Raw genomic sequence first — 24674 nt, forward strand, 5'->3', positions numbered from 1 at the left:
CTTTCCCAACTCGTCATAGGGGGTTGGCACCACCCTGAGACGAGTTGGGAAAGGGCAGGGTAAAGGCTTTAGGCAGGCAGGAAGTTGGAACTCGAGTCTGCGCAGTTTGCCGCTGACCGCGTGACCCGCAGGGGAACATGGGCGGGGCAGCGCTTTAGTCCCACCCGGCAAAAACTCCAGCCGACACTGGTGGGGCGCCCCGCCCCGCATCTACCATTCACAGGCCAGGGGAGGGCCTACATGTGGGAGGGGCGAACCCCCTATATCTAACGCGGTGGCCAAGGCTCGGCCTTTCTCATCCCAGCTTCCCCCGGCTCAAGCGCTGTTGCTCAAGCGCTGTTCCGGTCGTCTGCTTCCTGGCTGCCCCTGCCGGCCTCGGTACCGGTCGTCCTGCGACTACATGCCACGTTGGTATTGCGTCGGGTTTTTCCTTCGACGTGTTTTGTGCTGAGTGCTGGTGTTCGTGAGCCCGCTTGCAGGCGTTTTTATCGTAGAGGGGCACAGAGCGGTAAGGGCAAAGAGCGGAAGTTTTGGGGATGTTTGTTGTCCCCGATGCCGAGCAGCTGTTTGTGTGGCCGGAGGCGCCGAGGGAGAGCGTGCACGGGATGGATAGTCAGGCCGGGTTCATCAAGGGTGCTGCATGTTTGGGTATGCCTGGGTCGTGGAAGTGCTTTGCCGTGGCTCGGGAGGCTCTGCAGTTGTAAGTTGGCTACGCCGCGATTGTCTGGGCGAATTTTCAGGGTCGTGTGAAAGGGGCCGCGTTAATCTTGTATCCCGCGAGCAGGTTTGTCAGGCGGTGTCCAACTGTGGGAAAGATCGGACTAGGCTTAGGTTGGCGGGGTGGACATTTCATCTCCCTAGGGGGAGGGGTAGCAGCGACGCCTTACAACGCATTCGCAACCCCCCCCCTCCCTGCCTCAATACGGCCCGATCAGTAACAGCGGCGCGCACGTTCCTCCTCTACCCGAAGTTTGCTAGGCCAGGCAGTTGGCCCGAGTGGCCCTGGTCCGCGGGTCATCAACATGATTTACAGCCGAGTCAGCCAGTCTGCTCGGAAGTCGGTTTCTATAGGCAATTTCTGGTTGATGGACTCGGGCTCCTTGTCGTGAGCAGGAATCCGCATGGATAGTGGACTATGATGGGCGGGAGAGCTTTAGTTAATTTAAGGTGTAGCATCGCTATGTGTCTTTAGCGAGGTCGAGGGCATGGAGAGGAGTGCCCCTTAGAGTGTGCAGTGTTTACCTCCAATTGTGCTTGGTTTTCATGGAGTGAATGTGGCCTAACAGTTAGGGCGGTCGACCACGGAGCTGGGGATCCGGGTTCGAGTCTCGGTAGGGACGCGCAACATTACGTGATTAATTTCTCCGTGCCTGACTAAAGTGAATGTATCCGTCTGCAACATAACTGGGGCTCATTTAAAGTGCCCTGATACCTTCAGGTCTAGTTCGTTACTAAAGTGAATGTATCCGTCTTCAACATAACTGGGGGTCATTTAAAGTGCCCTGATACCTTCAGGTCTAGTTCGTGCCGTATAACCTAGGAAAGCAAAAAATATAATTTCTGGTATCCTGCACACACGTCGTTTTCCTCCTGTGTTGCCCACCGTTCGCTACATCAAGTGTGTTGTTTTTTCATGGTTGACACGTCAGCCTGTTCCAAATAAATCCGCTGGAAGAATCCCACACAGAAAGACCAAGCTCCTTCTGCCGTTGTATCCATGGCAGTTATCTGCTCCTCTTTTTTGACACTGCACAGACTCGAGGTCTCTGCTGGCCACGCTGCATTTTGTAAGGGGCAGGATTAGTGCTGGTGCATCACACCAATATGATACGACACAGCACAATTGACTGTAGCTGCGTGGAGCATAGTGCCCACACCGCCAGCGCTCGCCCCGCGTTGCACATTATCCACTTACATACCAAAGGAAACTCATGAGACATATTTGTGGGAAAGCAGTGCTGCAGGTTTATTTCGTACAACACAGGTAGCAGTTAAGGTGGGTCATCTTACAGGCGATCCAATGCGGCAGCCCCTCGCTGACCCGCATGCCTAAGGAGCCATCTTGCACGGCGAGACAATGCTCTGACGGTGCAGTAAATTACCATTTCGTTATACGCCCGCCCCCCCTGTCAGGGCGGAGCGATGAGGCACACCCCCGGTCGGTTCAGGCCCCCCGACCGCCCGAAGGACTAACGGGGCGTCGACGCTGTTTCCTGGAACCCCCTTCGGCTCCAGGTGCTTGGCTCAGGCACCCTTACTGTGCCAGGCAGAGGTATCTAGACTGTATCCTTCTGCCGCAGAGGTACCCTTACTGTCCATCTGCTTCCAGATCGCCCTGTACTCCGCCACAGCTCTGGAGGAGGCCCCCGTCGATGACAGAGCCCCCCACCCACCTAGCTACTTTCGGTCGCTGCTTAGAGCCTCAAATTGCTCTATTACATAATGGATATGGAAAACCAGTGATATTAGCCCCAGGAACCAAAGTGATGGGAGAGTTACCCGTCGTCAGACCGTTATCTTGCTGTACGAGCACAGCATAGCCATAAATATGACTGTCATATTAGTACCTTTTTCTGAATTTCTGCTTAGTGGGCAACGTATGCTGTTTTCGGCCAGTGACTATTTGCATTACTGTATCTGATGCTGGAGACCTATCACCTTTGCGTGTTTGGGTAGCTCTTAACCTGCACTCCCTTCGCCTGCCCAAATTAATAGGCGTACTGTCAACTCCAGGGGTTATACGTATTTACGGTCACCCCGGTTCGAAATTTCACACTCAGAATTCACTTCCTCGCTCTGTTCCAGAAGTCATTTCTTTGCTCACCTGGAGTCTAGTTACTTAACTCTTTCTTACTCCTTAACATGAAAGGAGGTTACTTCAATTTAACCTATTTGGAAACCCGTGATATTGGTACCAGGAAGCAAAAGTGATGGGAATGTGAAAGTTACCCTGCCGCAGCATCGTTTCTCACTCTGTAACATGAAAGGAGGTTACTTCAAATTAATCTATTTGGAAACCCGTGATATTGGTACCAGGAAGCAACAGTGATGGGAATGTGAAAGTTACCCTGCCGCAGCATCGTTTTCTTGCTGTGTGAGCACAGCATCATTAGTAATTATGACACTGGAGTCACGTCAAATTGTCCGACCAGTTTTCCGTTGTACATATGGTATAATTGCTAAAGGCCTTTCCAAGTTTTGATGTACAGAAAATCACTTTCTGGCTCTTTCCATAGGTCGGTTCCTTGTTTGCCTGGGTCTAAACACTTGACTTTTCCTCACTCTGTGACTTAGGCTGTTGTTTAAAATGTCATATTTGTTCACCTTTCTTACTTTTTCCGCTTACTGAGCAATGCGTTCGCTGTTTTCATCCGGACTTAGTCTACGGGGGATCAGTGCTTAGTACTCTTACGTAACTTGCGCACGTCACTTTTCTCTTGTAACACACTGTCCGCTACTTCGCAGCTGTTGTTTGCCTTTGCTACTTGCACAAGTGCCACCATTGCCCCCCTAACGGTGTTGTCTTGCCAGAGTGTCTATCATATATTGCAGTATTTCACCTCTAATGGTATGCTGTTTCTCTTGTAACCTGCGAAGCGCTCGCACGCCCCCGGGCCAAGTCTGCGATGTATAAAACGCATAAATAAATTAACTGAATCAAGTTGACCTCAAGCAATGAAGGAATGCCCTCTCCGGATGACGTGTTTGCTGCGAGTATATGCTATGGACATGCTACTGGCAGTTGGAGAATACTTGCTCCCATAAGCTTCTTGGCGCATAAAGCGCCTGCCCACGATCACCCGTGAAATCATTCCAGGGATTGTTTACCGGGGCACCTCCCAACTCCCTTTTAAATGAGAGTATCACTCTATGATTTGCCAATTGTTATCAGTCCCTGCCCCATGAATAACTGTTGCATATACTTTGTGGGGGAACGCATTGCTTACGCAAAATTAATAATAACTTCCCCCATCCCTAGTACACTAGCTATCAGATCAGTAGCACGAAAAGGTTGCATGGTCTGGCTTCTGTTTTATTGCTGTTAACGTTACCAACCTCCGTGCCTGCTCCGAACCTTGTTAATAATAAAGCCTGGCTACACGGGCTGCAGCATCGTGCTTTAGTCTATGAAACCGCGTGAACTTCTACCCCCAGGCGTCGGCACGCCCCGCAATAGGACTCGTTATATTACAAAAGGACGTGTTTAGCTCCAGCTCCAAATGAAGTTAAATAGGCCGGTAGCGGGCTGTGTAATACATAAGGCGCATGCTCAGCTTGGGCGTCTTGGCGTTAACTTAAATAACAGACGTTTGACCTCGAGGCTTCGAACCTGTCACTATGAGCCTACTTCGAATCTTATTCGGCTCATATCCCCTCCTAAAAGCCAGAAGCCGGACCTGTCCTTATATCCCTTCTCGTTTTAATTAACCGTTCGAAATTTGTCCTGAAAGATATAGTCCTGATACAAATTACTGGTATACATCAGAGGAGTTCTAAGCCCACTATTCTCAATGTCATTAAATTAATTATTGAGCACCACCACAGAGCCCTACTAAACCATTGAGTATTCCCGTACCCTACAGAATTCCACACATGTTAGGCCGCCGGTACTGGCTGTAAAAGAGCTGCTCTCGGCGTGCCCATGGCGCTCGAGCAACATTCCATCCAGTCCCCGTTTCGCGCGCGCAGACGGGGCCCCAGAACTACAAATCCCAGAATGCACGACACAATGGAGGGGAAACTCCAGTCGGGGCCCCAGATGGAGGAAAAAAAATCCCGAATCGAGGGGAAAACCGGCCGAATATGGCGCCAACCCAGCCCATCGCTAAAACTGCCAAATATTAGATTGCTATTCGTGGCAGGCTCCTACCAAGTGTAAGTGACAATGTGGACTTAAGTGAGACACTCGTACTCGGCAAAGGATCCGGATCTAAACCCCTAGAACAAAGCTGCAAAGATTCGGAACCCGAGCGTAACCAAACCAAGACAACGATGGAACACAATCTCAAACGGCCGTGCAATCGCGGCGTTACTATTAAATTTATAATAGCACACAGCCATATCCCACCGCCCGATTTGCCGCCAAGTGCCCCGAAGATAAAAGTGAATATGTCAGCAAAATGGTTACTGGTCTGTGGAAAAGTAAATTTTGCCATGTTCTGTGTCCCTACGTGTTCCCCATCTTATGTTATATGTGCATGATTAATATGCATATGTATTCCCCATGTTTGATTAAAGACGCAATAACAGTTGTGTCTATCTCTAGTATGCCAGTTTCCAGTTCTCGTGAAAGCTACGAGTATTAGGCCTATGTAAAGCTACGTTGCCACGTTTCCCAGTGTGCACGTTATTTCATTGAAAAGTCCCCGTTTCTAGGCCTCAAAAGGGCCCGGACACCAGATTCAGCTCCTGTCTCCTGAACCCTCGCTGAGGAGCGATACAGCCCCCACCTGTATCCTCGACCCTTCACTTACTTCCTGCCTCACAGTGCCCGGCTCGGCCTGGCTCTGCCTACGAGTCTGCCAAGAGTATGTTATGATTCTAGTTATCAGTTCAGCCCTCCTTCTCTGCATTCCTAAGCTACTGAATCGCATCAATAGTTTCCGTCATTGTCTAGCCTTTACGTCTCCATGTAGGAGAAATACTGTATTAATGGTCATTTAATATTCTTCAACACGCACTACATGTAGAATGATGCATGCTCCAGTCTTAGAGTCTGTTAGCCTCTCCCCTCCTGACTCTTAGTTTATATCAACATGTTCTCTAAACATTAGATACTAGATAGTGTTTAGGTACATGTCGCCCTGACTCTCCAGACTTCCGTCTCTACTCCTAGCACAGAGTTCATAGCCCCCAGCTTCTCCTAGTAACACGTCATTGTCAGTTTGCGCGCACCATTAGGTTAGAGGTCCCGGCTCCTCAGGTAGCCCCCTCCATGTTTCCGCCCCATTTATGACATATTCTGTTACGTTTACATCACATGTCTATGTACACGCCTCTTGTTACACCCACTTTCACCCTTATCTTTCGCGACTGCTATTGACCACACCCACTGCTCCGCCTACTGTATTCACTGTAATGCAATTGTTTTAGTATATATATGTTGTACATTGTTATTAAAGTTAGCGCGCTCATTCCCTGTCCCCCCTGCAGGGCCCTGCCATCCTATTCCTATGCAGGTTGTCCTGTTCCTGTCCTTTATGCTGTATTAAACCTGCAAACTCCTACTACCTCGAATCTTGACTCTTATTTATTGAGCTATCTGTTATTACTATGTCCAGTAAAACCTAGATCCGGTATTATTTATTTATATACCACATAATGGCGCCCGAACAGGGACTTGCCCTTTCTCCACGCGCCGGTGAAGCCACGCCGGCCCCCTGACCCTCTGCAGCCGTGACGGAACCATACCGTGCACGTGCAGATATTTCTGCTTCAAGTATCCCTCAGGCCCACGGAGGAGACGGAGGTGGCGGTCCAGCATCCAGACGAGGCGGTGGAGGAACGCGGCGAGTCCCGACCAGAGCCCAAGCCGAGAGTCCAAGGTCCGAGGTATCCGGAGGCCCACCCGTAACAGAAGTCCGAAGTTCGTCCGTCCGGCGTCGAAGCAGTCCAGTCCAGTCCGAGGCCTTCCGTTCTTGCTGCCCGGTGAGTACCGTTGCTGGGGTAGTATCTAGACAGGGTCAATCTAATTGTCTCTGGTCCGTGGGTTTTGGTGGTACACAGACCCAAAACGAAGTGTCCACTTCGGTGGATGCGGGTCCTGACGTGTCTCTTTATGAGACCGGTAAGTTTCGTACTGTTTTAGCAGTGCATCTAGTTTCTGTTCTAGTCAGTTCTGTTCTCGAGAAAATTCATGTATTCTGTTTTCCGTATTCCAGGTAGTATTTTGTCAGAACTGTTATTTTTAAATGTTCTTCATGTATTTTAATGTCGTGGTATGAGAGTGGTGTAATTATCGTGTTCATTGTGTATTGTATTGTGTCTAGATTACAGTTCAGTCATGCCGTTATTTTCCAGACTACGTCAGTTAAGAACTAGAAAAGGTCTGTTAGAAGAAGCAGTTCCTGTCCCGCCTAGGGACAGTCCAGGTCATTTTATGTATCAGAAGCATGGCATAAGTGCCATATTATATCTAGATTTATGGGTAGAGTATACCAAACAGTTAGAAGAAAAGTATAGATGGCCCGTATCGGGTACATGGGATGCCGAGTGCATCATGCGAGTAGAAGAAGCATTATGGAAAAAGAAAGCCAGACAGTCACAGAAAGATGCCATCGAGTTATGGCGCAAAGAATCTCATAAAAGAACCGAAAAAGAAATCAGAAAGTCAGAATTAAGTAGAGAATCCTTAGAACGAGCCCAAGAAAGGGAACTAATCGAGATAGGTGAACGAGTTAAAACCGAACAGTCAGACAGACAGAGGAATGCCCTCATTAAGGGTATCTATCCTCTTCTTGCCGAGGGCTTGCCAAAAGCAACCCCGGAAGCATCCAGTAATTTTCCGCCACCATTAGTTCCGACCAAGCTACGTCACAAACCGACCGCAGCTGATATTTTCATCTCGTCCTACTTGGACGACACGGTCCCAGAATATGCAAATCCTGTTCCGCCAGTCCCTGTAAATCATGCCATTCCTGCTCCTCCAGACACCGGAGTACCTGCCACGGTACCCCCGGTCCAGCCTACATTACAGCACCAGAACAAGGTTCTTTAGAACAAGTATTTCAAGCTACCGATCACATTCTGAAATCACGAATCGGTTATAGTGAGTTAAGTACTATGCATGAACAAGAACTAGCCCGATCAGCAGTCCGATGGATTACTGATTCTACCACTTTTCCAGATGAAATAGTGGTACAAATGTTTCTGAAACTGCCCCCAGCCGAGCAACGACTGGTGGGTATGTATATGATCCAGCACCTCATCACATTGTATGAGGGTCAACATTCTGATCCAGGTCCGTTACATGATGTCCTGAACGAGTTACTCCAGTATAGATGGAGAGGTCTAGGTACCGATTTAATTAGTGTCATTCTAGAACAACGCCACAAATATAGAACGTTCCTGAACCCGCATTTTGTTCATGTCTCACCTCCAGAAAATAAACCGTTTTACATAGATAGACAGAACCCGCTACGAGAAGTACACCCAGTTAGGACAGCGGATGGTGAAATGCAACGAGTGTTTGTTTACACTCCGATTACAAAGATGGAACTCTTAGAGATGAAGAAATTAATTCCCTGTCATGACAAAGATCCAGCAGGGTTCCACCGAGAATTAAAAGACATGCTCCGTATGGGAGAATACACTTATCCAGATATTATTAAAATGCTAAAGGTCCTGTTGCCCGCAGGGGTATACGAGAAACTCAAGGAAAAAGAATGGGAGGTGGGAGAGAAAAAGATCGATTGGGCAGTTCTAGAAGCTGAAGATAAGATACGAGTACCAGGTACCGGTCTTGGAGAGAAATGTAAAGAATTACCTGAATTATTGATACAAGTTTTGCCAAGATTATTGGCCACTAAAAAGGAAGACTGGGATGCAATCTCAGCCTGTAAACAGAAACAAGACGAAGACACTAGTGATTTTTATTCTAGATTTGAGAAATGCTTTATTATTAACAGTGGCCTCAAGACAAGTAGCGAGTCATACCCTCATCTTTTTGTTACTAAATTAGTCGAGAATTCAAGTCCACAAGTTAAGAATCGAGTTTTGAAAGTCGAAAGTACATGGCAAGCTAATACCCCGTCCCAGATGTTACAGATGCTCCAGTATCACCAGAATAGAATCAGAGAAGAGCAAGATCACGAGAGAAAACGTATGAAAGACACGAAAATGAAAGTACTAGTTGCACAATCTGTTTCTCAAGACAGTCAGAAGAGGGGTCCGAATCAAGCCAGTCATCCTGCAGCTCCCGTTAAAGGGACCTGCAATTATTGTAAACAGCCAGGTCATTTTATAAACGAGTGTGCAGTTCTGAAACACAATATAGCTACTGGTAAGACTAAAGAAAGACCACGTCCGCCTAGACAAGAACAAGTTTCACAGACTTCTCAGCCACAGAATGCACAACAGACAGTTACAGTACCGCAGCCTATTGCTGCAACACAGCATGTTACGCAGCAGATGTACCAGTATGCACAGTCTGAGTATCCAGAGTATCAGCCATATTCATGAAACAGCCTAGAGAGGGAGGTAGGCTTGCCTCTCATCGAGATTCCTGTAGATCAAGAAGGTCCCTATGTTCATAGTCAGGTACTAGGGAAAGACAGAAAGTTTCTAATTGATACAGGGGCAAGTAGGACGACCATTAGTCACGCCGAAGTTCCAGGGGCTCCGCTCTCAGGCTCTAGAAATGTTTCCCTTGGATTTTCAGGAAAGCCTATTGTAAACGAGATATCTAAGCCAGTTACTCTAGAAGTAGGTCCATTGTCCCGCACTACTGATCTGTTACTTACGAAGTCGTGTCCAGAAAATTTGTTAGGCATTAAGACACTGAAAGAATTAGGTGCAGTTATTTGCTGCTCCCCAGAGGGAATACGACTGTTTCTACGTGACTTCAAGGGTCACTATGTATTACGAGATTTTGATCCGAGATTGTCCAATGTTCCGCAGCATTTATGGGCGCAAGGTCCAACTGATGTAGGTTATATGCAAATCACACCCCATCGTGTGACTCTCAAGCCAGGTGTAGTGTTACCACGAATCAGACAGTACAGATTGCCACCTGAGGCTGTGACAGCCTTATCCAAAATTATTGACGAGCTCATCGCTCAAGGAGTAGTTGTAGAAACTGACTCCAATGTATGTAATTCTCCGATCATTCCAGTCATGAAACGTACTGATCCAAATGCACCCCCAGTATATCGATTAGTGATTGACCTTCGAGAACTCAATAAATGTATTATTCCCCAGTACCCAGTTGTCCCAGATATCTCTTCCCTATTGACAGCCATTGATTCCGAAGCCTCATTTTTTCACAGTCATAGACCTCAAGAACGCATTTTTCAGTGTCCCCATTCATCCAGACAGCCAGTTTCTTTTCGGATTTTGTTTAAATGGAAGAAGCTATATGTTCACACGAGCTCCTCAAGGTTTCACAGAAAGTCCTAGTATTTACAGTCAAGCACTTAAGAGACAACTAGACAACATTCACATGCCAACTGACACTGCCCTGCTCCAGTATGTCGATGATCTACTGATCACAGCCCGTTCTGAACGTGCTTGCGAGCGAGCATCACTCACAGTCTTGTATTTTCTAGCCGAGATGGGGCACAAGGTGTCCCCTTCGAAGCTTCAATTCTGTGTACAGCAAGTGATCTACTTAGGCCACTTACTGTCCAAGTGGGGTAGGCAGTTGACACCAGACCGTATCCAGTTAATAGCGAGTCTTCCTCAGCCCAAGACACAGAAGGAGGTACGTGCTTTTATCGGCCTTACTTCTTATTGCAGACAATGGATTCCTCAGTATGCATTTCTAGCCAAACCACTGATACAGTTAACGACACAGGAGGCAGCCCTATCGACTGTCCTCCCTTGGACATCTGAACATACACTTAGTTTCAATGAGTTAAAGAAAGCTTTATGCCAAGCTCCAGTTCTAGCTACACCGAACTACAGTAAGCCTTTTACACTTTTCGTCACTGAACGTGAAGGTACAGCATTATCTGTTCTTACACAAGATCAAGCCGGTCAATACAAGCCCTGTGCTTATTTTTCGAGCACACTAGATCCTGTAGCCCAGGCTTTGCCTGCGTGCCTCAAGTCAGTTGCAGCCACAGCACTAGCTATCAGACAAAGTGATTCCATAGTATTAGGACATTCCTTGACAGTACAAGTTCCACACTCCGTGGAAGTTCTTTTAAACCGAACACAGACTCAGCACTTGACAATTGCACGTTTAACAGGTTATGAATTGACACTGTTCCAGCCACACATAGAAATCAAACGCTGCAACGTTCTAAATCCTGCTACACTGTTACCGTCAGTTAATTCGAATCCTGCCACACACGACTGTGTGGAAGTAGTTAACACTATGACTAAGCCAAGACAAGATCTGACAGATATTCCATTACCAGATCCCGACCTGACACTTTATGTGGATGGTTCATGTATGAGAACAAGTACAGGAGAACTAGTAGCCGCGTATGCAGTGACTACTGACACTGAAGTTATAGAAACACACCGTATTGACACCCTGTCTGCTCAAGCAGCAGAGCTAGTTGCTCTGACACAAGCCTGCATACACGCCAAGAACCTGAAAGTAAATATTTATACAGATTCACGCTACGCATTCGGAGTCGTACACGACTTTGGAGTGCTCTGGCAGGAGAGAGGTTTCATGACTTCTCATGGAACCAAGATTCAGCATGGTCTCCTTATTCAAGCTCTGTTAGATGCCATACATTTACTGACATCTATTGCTATCATGAAATGCAAAGCACATACGAAAGTTACTGACATTATTTCTCAAGGTAATGATCTAGCAGATCGCACAGCCAAACTTACAGCACAGACTCCAGACATTTCAGTTAATCCGACACAGACACATACTCCAGATCCGACTACCTGTATGACAGTTAAGGACCCTACTCAAGATGTCATAGATATCCAGTTACATGCTACTCCCGATGAAATCAAGAAATGGTCCGAACAAGGAGGGGTCCAGACAGATCAGGGATGGGTAACGAAGGGTAGAGCCACATGGTTTCTCCCCGACTCTATGGTTCAAGTCATTATCAATACCGCACATAGTCCAGCACATTTAGGAGAAAAAGCTATGTTAGACAGTATCCAGAACATTTGGTTCAACAAGCATTTACGAGCTGCAGCCAAGCAGAAAGTCCGTACCTGTATGATATGTTGCCAGTTTAATCCAGGTAAAAGTGTCCCGGTGGAACAAGGTGGATTCCAGCCCCCTGACCACCCTTTTGAAGTCCTCCAGATGGATTATATTCAGATGGAGCGATGTCGAGGTTTCAAGTATGTCCTTGTAGTTGTATGCGCTTTGTCCAGGTGGACAGAAGCATATCCGGTCCCAGATTACACAGCCGCGACCACTGCCAAGCAGTTGGTTCGTGAATTCTTCCCCCGTTATGGACTCCCTAGAGTCGTATATTCTGACAACGGCCAGCCATTCTCATCTGAACTCATGAAACATGTTTCCCTGTTGTTAGGGTACCAGTGGAAGTTCCATTGTGTACGCCATCCTGAAGCAGCCGGTCTCGTAGAGAGACATAACCAGACCCTGAAAATCCGCCTTGCCAAAATATATAAAGAGAAAGGTGTGGACTGGCTAGTAGCTCTGCCAGTCGCTTTGTTTTATATGCGCATGGTCGCACATTCCAGATCAGGTCTGTCCCCGTACGAGGTCGTATTCGGCCGCCCCCCTAATATGTGGGGTACACCTAGACCCCGAAGTATTACCGATGTTTCAAGTAATATGCTGACAGATTACCTAGCTTCCTTGATGTCTGCCCTACACTCTTGTCGTTCACAGGTTGCCGCCGCATTTCCAGACAATACCGAGGTGGCACCGCATGAAATCGTTCCCGGATGCATGGTTCTTGTGAGGAACTTTGATCGTTCAAGTCCGCTGGAGCCTCGCTGGAAGGAGCCAAAACAGGTCCTCCTGGCCACCCGTACTGCCGTCAAACTGGAAGGCAGGAAGGGCTGGGTCCATTTGTCTCATGTGAAGAAATTTTACGGACTAAAGACTGTTTCAAAGAACATTTCCGAGGATTTTAAGGATTGCCAAAGTACTATTCTTAAGGACTGTCCCGCAAAAGACAATGATACAGATTCCTCCCTGTTAGAGAAAACTCCGCAGCAGGAGTATAAGCTAAAATTAAGGTCTAGTAAAATAAGTCAGCCAGTTTGATTGTCTAAGTCCTCCCCTAGGTGAAACGGTTAGACCGGTTTCTGACATGTATAAAATAGACCCTCATAGTGAGAGAGTTAGTCAAAACTCAATCCGATGTATCGTTTTTCTAAGTTTCATATTGTTTTTCAGCCTCATGATTACCTGCACAAGTTATGCATTTTATTTGTTTTTTTCAGTTTCTCATGTAAATAAGTCTTCTATTGCTACAGTAGAGCACACGTTTAGTGATCTACCTCCTCATGAACTATCTTATCGTCTTGCTATGCGTAATAATTCCTTTATCCGCATGTTACATTACTCACACCAGACCAGCAATGCCACTAATTGTTGGGTGTGTGGTCGACTCCCCCCTTTCCAGACACCGAAGGGAGTTCTGCCACTCTTTCCTTATCCATTTTCACATAATGGTTCGTGTGGAGCATGGTCCACGTTAACGTCATCCTCAACAGATATGTCTTTTCTTAACAGTACATGTTTTCCAGACAAGCAAGGTCTTCCCCACAGAACAGGGTTAGATCTAGAAAATGAAGTTTATAACTTAGGTAATTATTCTTCGAATTTTATGGTCCTGAATGTTCAGTCTGATACTACTCCAGACTTACCTGCTATTTCAGTATTACCAGTTAAAGGCGAATTATGTGTCAGAAATAATGGTTCCATACACGTAGGACATAGTGATTGTACCACTATTGTCAAGTATAGTGACAGTAGGAAATCTATTTTCAAAGCTTCACGTCATTCTTATTTTGTTTGTGGTCAGACCGCATATGTTCGTCTGCCCCTCGATTGGGAGGGAACCTGTTACATTGCCTTCCTACTGCCACCAGTTTTTCTAGCCCCACCTGACTACCATAGGAATTCCCACCTAGTACATACTAGACACAAGAGAGACCTCCCGATTGTCGATTATACTGAAACTGCCCTAGAACAATACATAGATATCAATAAAGGTGTCTTCCCTTATTTAGGTACTGTTGTGAATAGTAAACTGATACGTAGATTAACCAGAACACTCGAAGCAGTAGTGATTGAGACTACTTCTGCTCTAAGTAACTTAACCGAAGAGCAATCCTTTATGAGAATTTTCGTGCTCCAGAATCGTCTCGTCCTTGACGTCATACTGGCCGATAGGGGCGGGGCATGTAGAGTCATCGGATCTAGTTGCTGCATTTTCATTCCTAATAACGCACCGTCTGTTTATTCAGCTATAACCAGACTCCATAAAATTGCCCATATGTTACACCAAGATCCAGGCACCTGGACATGGTCCGGTTGGTTCTGGAATATAATTTCCGCCTGGGGATGGAAAGTATTGTCATTTCTGGGTATTGCAGTAGCGATCATATTCAGTTGCTGCCTCTGTATACAATGTGGCCCTGCGATTTGTGGCATTTGTGCTACCTCTTGTATTCCTAGTCCCAAGTCCCGTTCTAAATCCCGTTCCAAGAAAATCCGAGACGAGCAAATGATACTGTATGAAATGATAGATGGTATCATGAATATTGATGTTTCCTGATGGAAACGTAGTGACAAGGAGGGAATGTGGAAAAGTAAATTTTGCCATGTTCTGTGTCCCTACGTGTTCCCCATCCTATGTTATATGTGCATGATTAATATGCATATGTATTCCCCATGTTTGATTAAAGACGCAATTACAGTTGTGTCCATCTCTAGTATGCCAGTTTCCAGTTCTCGTGAAAGCTACGAGTATTAGGCCTATGTAAAGCTACGTTGCCACGTTTCCCAGTGTGCACGTTATTTCATTGAAAAGTCCCCGTTTCTAGGCCTCAAAAGGGCCCGGACACCAGATTCAGCTCCTGTCTCCTGAACCCTCGCTGAGGAGCGATACAGCCCCCACCTGTATCCTCGACCCTTCACTTACTTCCTGCCTCACAGTGCCCGGCTCGGCCTGGCTCTGCCTACGAGTCTGCCAAGAGTATGTTATGATTCTAGTTATCAGTTCAGCCCTCCTTCTCTGCATTCCTAAGCTACTGAATCGCATCAATAGTTTCCGTCATTGTCTAGCCTTTACGTCTCCATGTAGGAGAAATACTGTATTAATGGTCATTTAATATTCTTCAACACGCACTACATGTAGAATGATGCATGCTCCAGTCTTAGAGTCTGTTAGCCTCTCCCCTCCTGACTCTTAGTTTATATCAACATGTTCTCTAAACATTAGATACTAGATAGTGTTTAGGTACATGTCGCCCTGACTCTCCAGACTTCCGTCTCTACTCCTAGCACAGAGTTCATAGCCCCCAGCTTCTCCTAGTAACACGTCATTGTCAGTTTGCGCGCACCATTAGGTTAGAGGTCCCGGCTCCTCAGGTAGCCCCCTCCATGTTTCCGCCCCATTTATGACATATTCTGTTACGTTTACATCACATGTCTATGTACACGCCTCTTGTTACACCCACTTTCACCCTTATCTTTCGCGACTGCTATTGACCACACCCACTGCTCCGCCTACTGTATTCACTGTAATGCAATTGTTTTAGTATATATATGTTGTACATTGTTATTAAAGTTAGCGCGCTCATTCCCTGTCCCCCCTGCAGGGCCCTGCCATCCTATTCCTATGCAGGTTGTCCTGTTCCTGTCCTTTATGCTGTATTAAACCTGCAAACTCCTACTACCTCGAATCTTGACTCTTATTTATTGAGCTATCTGTTATTACTATGTCCAGTAAAACCTAGATCCGGTATTATTTATTTATATACCACAGGTCATGCCACCTACCTACCAGATTAGAACACCAAATAGTTGCTCGCCAACTTTCTGCCCTACGACATGAAAACCAATACATTCGCCACAACCATACCCATCATGAACCTCACATGAGGGGCGGTCGAGGTGACGCGGCACCATGTCGCCAGACCTAACCCGTGTTCGATTCCCGTACATAACTGGGAGGATGGGCAAGTCCGCGTTTAAGGAGTGTTCCCGGGTGCACACAATTCCTTTATGCCTATAATAGAAGAAGTTTCTCCTATTGCCACTGGTGTCCCTGTGTGTGGCAGGGGCCGCCACCATCTGTACCGCAGACGGTCGACAGCGGTGATGGCAGGTAGCGGTCGGCCGCGTGCTCGGTGCCGTTCCCGAAGAAACCGCCTAATATTACCATCCAGAGGTGGGGCCCCCGGACCCCAACTGCGCGTGTCTGTGCCCCATGTGGGCCTTGAGAAGTGGCACTTGCCGAGGCCCCCGCCACCTCTCAATCAAGGCCCCCCCATTCCTTTCCTTTGCTACCGACGCTCCGAGAAATACGAGACCCAGATGTGACGCTTCAATCTTCCCGAGACCCAAATGTCCCGCACTCATGCTCTGGCCCTCGGCATACATTCCCTGATTCGGATGGTGAATGCATTTAAACACATCAGGAGTCTAACTGGACGCCTGCAATCGCCAATGCCAGGACGTTCTTGAGACACTCAAGTACATGTAGAGAAGACACACAACACTGTAGCGCAACCTGCTGCGAAACGCGTGGCTGCAGGAGGGAGAAAAATGCATTCATGGCACTTTGTAAACCGCAATGGCGCTCGGGGAGCACTAACGCAGCGGCACAATGAATCTCCGCTCTGTGGGGGGGGCCTCGAAACGCCGGCCAACGATCCAGAAACCACTCTTCATTCAAGGAGTTCTGAAAATGCAGTACTTTTCCAAACGGCAGGGTTTGAAGAGACAATAGAACAACTCGCTATTTCGATTTACCGCCGACCCGCTTGCGTCTGAAAGATTACCGAATCAGCTGTATGCTACAAGCATGTGCTCCAAGCATGTATAGCTGGAATACATGCAGCTAGTGTGAAGTTGTTGGATAAACAAACCAACAAGAAAGTATAGTAAAGTACATCGAGAGCCCTTTGTGTTCTGTGCAATTGCATAGCGCTCCACCGCTAAGTTGTAGGCCGTCCGAACTATGAGAATTGTTGCCAGTTTTATGTATGTTTAACGTTATTAATGCAAACAACGGAGGCAGAAAGAACGTGCACAGCATCCTCTCGCGTGTCCGAGAGGATGAATGCAGCAATGGGCGCACCATTAATGCTTGTAAGGGGTGTGTGTGTGTGTTGGCGGGGCATCTGGGAATCTGCAGACTCATTGTCCTGCGGACTTGCCGCGAAGGGTGCCCACAGTTATGTTGAGAATTGTCTTCTGAAGGAGCAATGGCTTGATCTAGCAATGAGCTCCATTATTATCTGGGGAAGCCTTCTCTGAGGAGGCGTCATGTACAGTGTGACTCTGGGCAATAATAGCTCGCCCACTCTCCCCGACGGCCCCCGGCGCCGGGACACCTCTCCGGAGGCAGAGCTCCACACATGCTGGTATTTCCTCACATCAGCGTTTCGAGGAGGGGCGTCCCGAAAGTGCAGCATCATTGCCGTGAGCAGCGGCACGCAGAAAACACAATCTGTCGCAATTGTGACCCATCCATTAACTTGCATCAATTTCTGTGTTGCCCAAAAGTACATCTATCCCTTTCAAAACAAGAAGCAACGAGAATGCCGCCACCGCATCTGTGTCAAGGTGCGAGCAGCCAAATGCCGCAAGAATTCGAACTTCACGAGCGCCAAAGTTGCACGAACAAACGTGGGTCGGCCCGGGGCCACCTGCGGAGAGGGGCAACTCTCCCGGCATGGCATCCGCGCTCGTGTGTGATACACTGATGAACTGGCTATAGCCTCCTCCTACCATCAGCCCCGGCATGCACTCTTCCGCAGGGAACCCACCATTGCCCCGCAACATACATCCCCGCCCTGATAGTCATCCCATTCAACGGGAGACGGCACCGGATCGCGACTCAGGGCACCCGCTGAGATCGGGCCTAGGGGGGAGAGGGGGACTCCCGAGTCCCATTGCTCGCAATTTGCCAGCAGACGAGACCATGCTCGTCCCAACAATGGAACCCCGTGGCAACAGAACATCCAGCAAATCCAACTGCCTTCTGAAGGTTGCCGGAGTTCCTAATTCTCGTATGGGGTCACCGTCGGAGGCCAAGTTTTGACCTTCGACTAGTGTCGGGGGCTGCATGCGAGTCGGGCGTAGCATCCAACGTTTTCTCCATATTTACATCTGCGTGACCGTGCTAATCTGAGCTACATTCCCTTAAGCCGCCATTCTCAAGAAAAGCGTGGCGCGATCAACCCTCTTACAAAAGAGGAAGATCCGCATCAGGTGTTTGCTGGGAACGCGGAAACGTGTAACACTCGGCTTGGTTATCGTGAGCAGCTTAGCATATTAGGTTGTTGCTTTGGGTATATAGCGTGCGTGTCATAAACGGGCTCGCCTGAAACAATCCTAACGTGTCTAGGCATAGCAGCTGCTGTAACAGGGATACTCGCCTTCTTGTGCCTGCACATAATGCACCCGGGATCGGGCCTCAATGGCCGAGAGGAGCCCGCACGGCAGGCACAGGCACAACCTGGCAGCGTGACCATGCGGACTACTCAAAAGAACTGTGACCGCATGTTGTCTGCCGTTGACCAGCAACATACATTCCCACCCTGCTAATTATCCAATGTACCGGGACGATACCCGCCTCAGACAGATAAAGGCTGAGTCCGCTTGGCGGTGGCTTGACGCAATACACGAGCAGAATCGGGCTCCCAGCCCCCCTGGGCTCGAGGAGCCCGCAAGTCTCCCGCTGCTCATCGCGTGGCTGGTCGCACCCCGGGCCACTAATAAAACGTGCGTCCACACCTTCCTAATAATTTAAAGAGCACGTCACGACCCCATAATGCCATGTGCATACAAAAATGAACAGAGGTAATTTCCTGGTGAGGAAGCCGCTACCTATCACTTAGAGCGCTATTCATACCTGATATAATTGGCACCAGTATGCCATGTTGAGAACAGAGTCCTCCGAGATATTAAATTACGATAAATCGTGCCACAACGAATGTAAGGCTAATGGCAGAACCGAACCACGCATGGGGCAGGATTTCCAGCAGTGAATGAGAGAGCAGAACACGAAGACTTGGAAGCCTCATCATCAGCACCCTCGCGTTATTAGCATCACGCGCTAAACAATGGGGTTGGTGAAGGGGGGTTTTGCTCCGCCGCGTCGAGGCACAAAGGCAAACACGCGGCCGGGCCAGTTTTTCGCAACGCTGTCCGTTGCTGGGTGGGGGGTTGAAAAGCATACATTGGCCCATACGGGTAGGGTAACCAAGCTCCGGGGTGGCACTGCGGGTGAGCACCCGATCTCCGGGCAGCCCCTTTTACCCTCCACTGCCGCCCCGGCCCCCACTATCCGCCCAGCCCAGGCCCGCCCGCACGTAATGTTCAGCCCGGCCACTTCTTCCCCCCCCGTGGTATCATACCACAGGGCCCCTGTGCAACCTGGTCATGCCCAGGGACGGGGACAGGGGGAGAGGCAAGACAGTGGCACATACCTCAGTACGATGACGACCCAGGCGCAGCGCAGAGCCTAAGGAATCCTGGCGGGAAAGAGAGCAGAGCCTAAGGAATCCTGGCGGGAAAGAGAGGCCGAGCATAGCTGCTGCGCCTCTTTATAACATAGGGGACGCCCCCATCTCCCTGGTGACCCCTCCCTATTGGCTGCTTGCGTAGGAGGTAGGCTCAGGGAGGGGTGATGCGCAAAGGGCTCTGCTCGCCCGTCGTGTGGGACTAGGGCGCTGCCCGCCCATGCTCCCCTGCGTGTCGCGCGTTCAGCGGCAGACTCGTGGCGGCATGGAGCTAAGGTGGTTCCGTTGCGCGCTACAATTGTGTGTGACTCTGGACGGTGTCCAGACGGTGCCTGGAGACTCCGGAGGGTGCCCTGCAGCCCCTAAACCACGAGGTGAGAGGTTCATATTTTACGACTCCGTCTGCCCCTGTAAACTTTAGACAAGGAATTGTGTTAGCTTTAGTTTTTACCTCTTTATGAATTTCTCTGTAGTTTTCACACAGTGACTGTTAGAACTCGCCTCATAGGCAATGCTAATGATCTTTGTATAACTGGCATTCACGCACTCATTTGAAAAGTGATTTCACTGACCATAATGATTTTTGTAATACAGGCATTCACGCACATATTTTAAAGTACTTTTATACACATGCAATAATGTTTTTTGTATAAATGGTTTTCTGAATGCACATATTTGAAAGTGCTTTCATTTTCTCGTGTTAATGTTTTTGTTTTCTGAAGAGTTTGGGTGAGATGAAAATGTGTCTAAGATTGCACAGTTTAAGTAAGGCAGCTCTGATTTATCCACGTTTTCTGGTTCATCATACAAATCAGCCGGTAATTGAGTGTCTATTAGACTTTCTTTGTGTTAAGGCTTCGGTTTTTAACTCTTTGTGCATTTCTCTGTACTTTTTTATATAGCAACTGCAGAACTCGACCTAAAGGCACCTCTAATTGTTTTTGTACAACTGGCATTCGGAACGCACATATTTGATTGAATGCCCTGGTATATGTGAAAATGATGGAACAGAGCTCTGGTGAGATAACATGTTTGCCTAAGATCACACAATTTAAGTTGTAAAAGTCCTAATTAATCCTTGTTTTCTAGTTTTACTTTGTGTAAATTAGTCACTACTGAGGAATTCATGGGACGTGAAGAAAGCCGTAACTATGGTGCAGTGGAAAATGCATTATTTTATCTGACTTTTAAAAAAAATATTGGCACAGAAAATGGTGACTGGCCTTCCAGAAAATGCCATGCCACACTCCCATAACAGGCCCCCCTATATGCTTAGCCCAGCACCACCACTCTCAAACTTCACCAGCCACCACTTCCCCACCCTGAGACGTGAGACACTGCACTTTACTAAAATGGTCACGTCCATTGACCATTTTATCACGTCCATTGGCCATTTTATCAAAGCTGCAGCTACTGTGCTCGCTGACTATTAAACAATTCACATAAAAATTCTTATACAGAATTTATCGTTTTGTCTTCCCCACACTTGGGTCGAAAAAATACATGAGACAGACAACTGAGATGAAACTCTCATTGAACGGAAGAATGTTTGAAGAATGTTTGACCGTGGATGATACAAAAAAAAAAGAAATTCAACACTGTGCTTCATGAAGACATCTAATAAGAGCATCTTGAGTGAAATGTCTGTCTCCTACAAGTACCAAATGGATAGGAGAGCAGTAACATCAAGATATTACGTGGTTTATTCACATCGCCTTTCATCTACAGGTTTATTTTTGCTGAACCCCATTTTTGACCTCACCTGGGCATGGATGAGCCATTCATGCTCTTTAAATTAACTCTTACATTTTTAATGTTTGCTTCATTTAAAAATAGGGCCTTGATAAAAAACAGAAAACTGAAAATTTGATAACAGAATACACCAACATGGAGACCTTATTGAAACAATTAAGAATCAAATGTGACCTGTGTGTAGCAGAAGTGATAAGCAGCTTTTTGTGGCCTGTGTTAAAATGGTTCTGGTGACACGATTTGATGTGCTTTCTGTGCCATACACCAACCCTGAAAGCCATAATTGTACTGTTAACACTTGACACGCTGCGCGCCGTTTAATAAATAGAAGCGCAAGACTGTGACAAAATCACAGCATAATTTATTGACCATCGAACACAAAATAATTTATAAAGAGTAATAATCAACAGTCACTGACAAGTTAGGGGTTTACTATGCGTGTATAATGTGCACTTAAAATAATGAATTATTAACTTATCAAACAAGCCATTGATCACAGTGAACAAATATGGTGTTACAATTGTCAATACACTTAGGCGCAGATTTGCAAGCCCGTTGCAACACTTTTGCACCGCCGTTGCGTCAGTTTTTTGACACAGCAGTGGAATAAACAATGTGGCCAATTTACAATGTGATGCACCAGTTGTAAAGCCCTCCGTCACATTATACCTGCGTCAGGTATAATGTATGCAGGGTGGGTGTTCCCACACAGGAAAGCCTTATAGAAGTGACGCAGTGAAATCTACAAGATTTGACTGCGCCACTTCTAGGATGTCACTGTGTCAAACCTTATGCCTGCTTCAAGCAGCCGTAAGGAGTGGCACAGTGTATTAAATGTAGGTCTCACCCAAGCATTGCTGGAGTTCCGTCGTGCTTGTGACGCGACTCCAGAAATGCATGACTTTTGGGCAAACAGATACGTCTGAATTTCTGACGCATCTGTCAATCCTTGCGCCATGGTGCATCGTTTTTTAAATACGCAAAAGAAACAACTGAAGGATGAAGTGTTGGACAATGCAAACATTCACCCCCAGTCACAAGGATCTGGGTTTAATCCATCATTCTTTTGCTCACCACACCAACCCAGTTTGGACCCAGCCATATGCAAATAAGTCTTGACCCTGTTCCTTGTGTGCCAAGCCAGTTTCTCTCTGGACCGGAAACAAGCATCCTGGGACCGGTTTCAGGGCTTCACCCTTCATCAGCCAGGCTAGTTGAATACAGTGGTGTAGTGAGCACGGGACCCACATCTGGGCATACCCTTCACGCTTAGCGCAACATATGCAAAAGAAACAATTGATGGACGGAATGCTGGACAATGCAAACTGGGTATGCCCAGACGTGGGTCCCGTGCTCTCCATGCCACTGGAGTCAAGCTATCCTGGCTGATGAGGGGTGAAACCTCCAAAACCGGTCCTAGGATGCTTGTTTCCAGTCCAGGGAGGACCTGGCCTAGCAGTTCGGGCTGGACTGTTCCCATTGGGTGCAGAGTCAAGAATGAATTGCATATGGCTGGGTTCAAACTGGAATGGCAAGGTGAGCAAAAAACCAATGTATTTAGGCCCAGATCTCTGTACTGGGGTGAATTTATGACATTGTTCAGCATTCTGTCCATCAATTGTTCTTTTTGCATTTGTCACCCCGAGTGGGACGGGTATGCCCAGATGTGGGTCCCGTGCTCTCCATGCCACTGGAGTCAAGCTATCCTGGCCGATGAGGGGTGAAACCCCGAGACTGGTCCTAGGTTACTTGTTCCCCATCCAGGGAGGACCTGGCCTGGAAGTTCGAGCTAGACTGTTTCCATTGGGTGCAGAGTCAAGACTGATTTGCATATGGATGGGCTCAAACTGGAATGGCATTGTGAGCAAAACAAAAAGGCCCGGATCTCTGTACTGGGGTGAATGTATGACATTGTTCTGCATTCTGTCCATCAATTGTTCTTTTTGTATTTTAAGTGTGGCGCATCCATGGTGGAGCAAAGGTATCATAGGCTGGCGCGGTGAAACTGCCGCAACTCTACAGATGGGTCAGTTTCTTGTAAATTTGCCGCTTAGATTCCTAGTTGCGCTGCAATAATTGCACTTATTGTACAGTGGACCTATTGCATAACTATAACCTCTTAAGACCGTTTACCTGCTGAGCACAACACAAAATGAGGCTGTATCTCTTTGATGTGTTTGTACTGTATTGCACAGTTTGTAAACATTTTCAATGTTTTTCGTTTTACCACTTTAATAAAAGAAAAAGTGTTATGCATTTGTATTAATATAGTTAATGCATTCAGTCTGATCATGAACGTGCATAAAATCGGAATTCTACCACACTTTTAAGTACACCAAATGTCTCCCAAGTGACGTGCCACAATTCATCCCTTGCACCATTTAACACCGTCAGGTATTAGACACACATGCATGATAAATTAGGAGCAGGTCCATGCGCCGGCATGCACAACTCACTTCCCATTTTCGTAGAAGCCTTCATTTTCACAGCTTACCAGAGAGGAGCCCTGCAGTCAGGGTGGCGGCGACTGGAGACTGCCTCTTACTCACTGTGCCCAGAAATCTAAAGAGCAAACCATCTCGCGCCATGGCAAACATAATTCGAGGCAAAGGGAACAGAGAGCCCAGCAGGCTAGAACAGAAAAATGGGTAAGGTTCAAGTGATAGTTACTACAAGAGCTAATCTACTTCTACATTCTACAAGTAGGCTACACACATAAAACTATGAAACTTTAGAAATAGAAAACGGACACGTATAGAGACTTACATCTGCATGCCAAAAACAGGGGTTGTGGTGGGGCAAAGCCAGTAAACGTGTACTTCATGAAGGGGGGGACATCTGGCCACTTTCTCAGTGTTCTCTCTCACCTGCCATGGCACCGGAGGACATAGTAGCAAGCACTGGGGTCTTCGTCTTGGCATTGATTTGAGCTAGAGATTTGAAAAGCAACCCATCTTCCGCCATAGCATAGATTACACGAGGCATTGGGAAAATTGATCCAAGAAGACTGAATAAAAAGCAAAGACATGCACCAGGGCAAACACAAGGTCATGCAAGATTGTAAAAGGTTGTAGGTCACGAGAAAGCGATATGCATAGATCAATGAATTAATTACAGCATGCAACCACAATAAATTGAAACCAGGGAAAGCATGAGATGGGCTCTTAGGTGCTGGACGCCCATGTGTCACCGGGAACTCCCGCTTTGTAATCCCTGCCGTGGGGGGAAGGTAAGGTCCTTCAACAACAGTAGCCAGACACATGGTGTACAGAGCTAAGAGCATAATAACATCATTGGCAGAACAATTAAAATTGGCATATCAATGCACCTTCTTCAGCACATCTTCTCTTTTGACCTCTATTCTAAGATTCATTTATTGGTTTACCCGTCAAGCTGGAAAACACTGCAGCTGGTCTAGGAGCCACAGAATTATCAAATAAGCTCTTTTATTTAACAGCTGCATTGCTTTTTAAGTAAAACTGAGTGACCAACAATGACAACTTTATAAATGCTGTGGTATTGATGAAGCTGTCCTCTTAACATATTAAATGTGATATTGTTTTGTAACTTTCTTAGGTGAGGAATGTGTTTTAAAAATCTGT

At 47.2% G+C, this 24674-nt stretch overlaps 1 protein-coding gene across 7 annotated transcripts in view; it reads right to left on the reverse strand.

The window, feature by feature from the left end:
• Positions 1-24674, reverse strand: part of SLC7A2 (solute carrier family 7 member 2) — a 641379-nt gene that overhangs the window by 119729 nt on the left and 496976 nt on the right. For all 7 annotated transcript variants that reach the window (XM_078678125.1, XM_078678124.1, XM_078678123.1 and 4 more), the window contains one exon: positions 23567-23703. In XM_078678125.1, coding sequence (XP_078534251.1) covers positions 23567-23703 — 137 coding nt within the window. The remainder of the gene's footprint in view (positions 1-23566; positions 23704-24674) is intronic.

This window comes from Lissotriton helveticus, chromosome 2_2, assembly GCF_964261635.1.
Source record: "Lissotriton helveticus chromosome 2_2, aLisHel1.1, whole genome shotgun sequence".
NCBI lineage: Eukaryota > Metazoa > Chordata > Amphibia > Caudata > Salamandridae > Lissotriton > Lissotriton helveticus.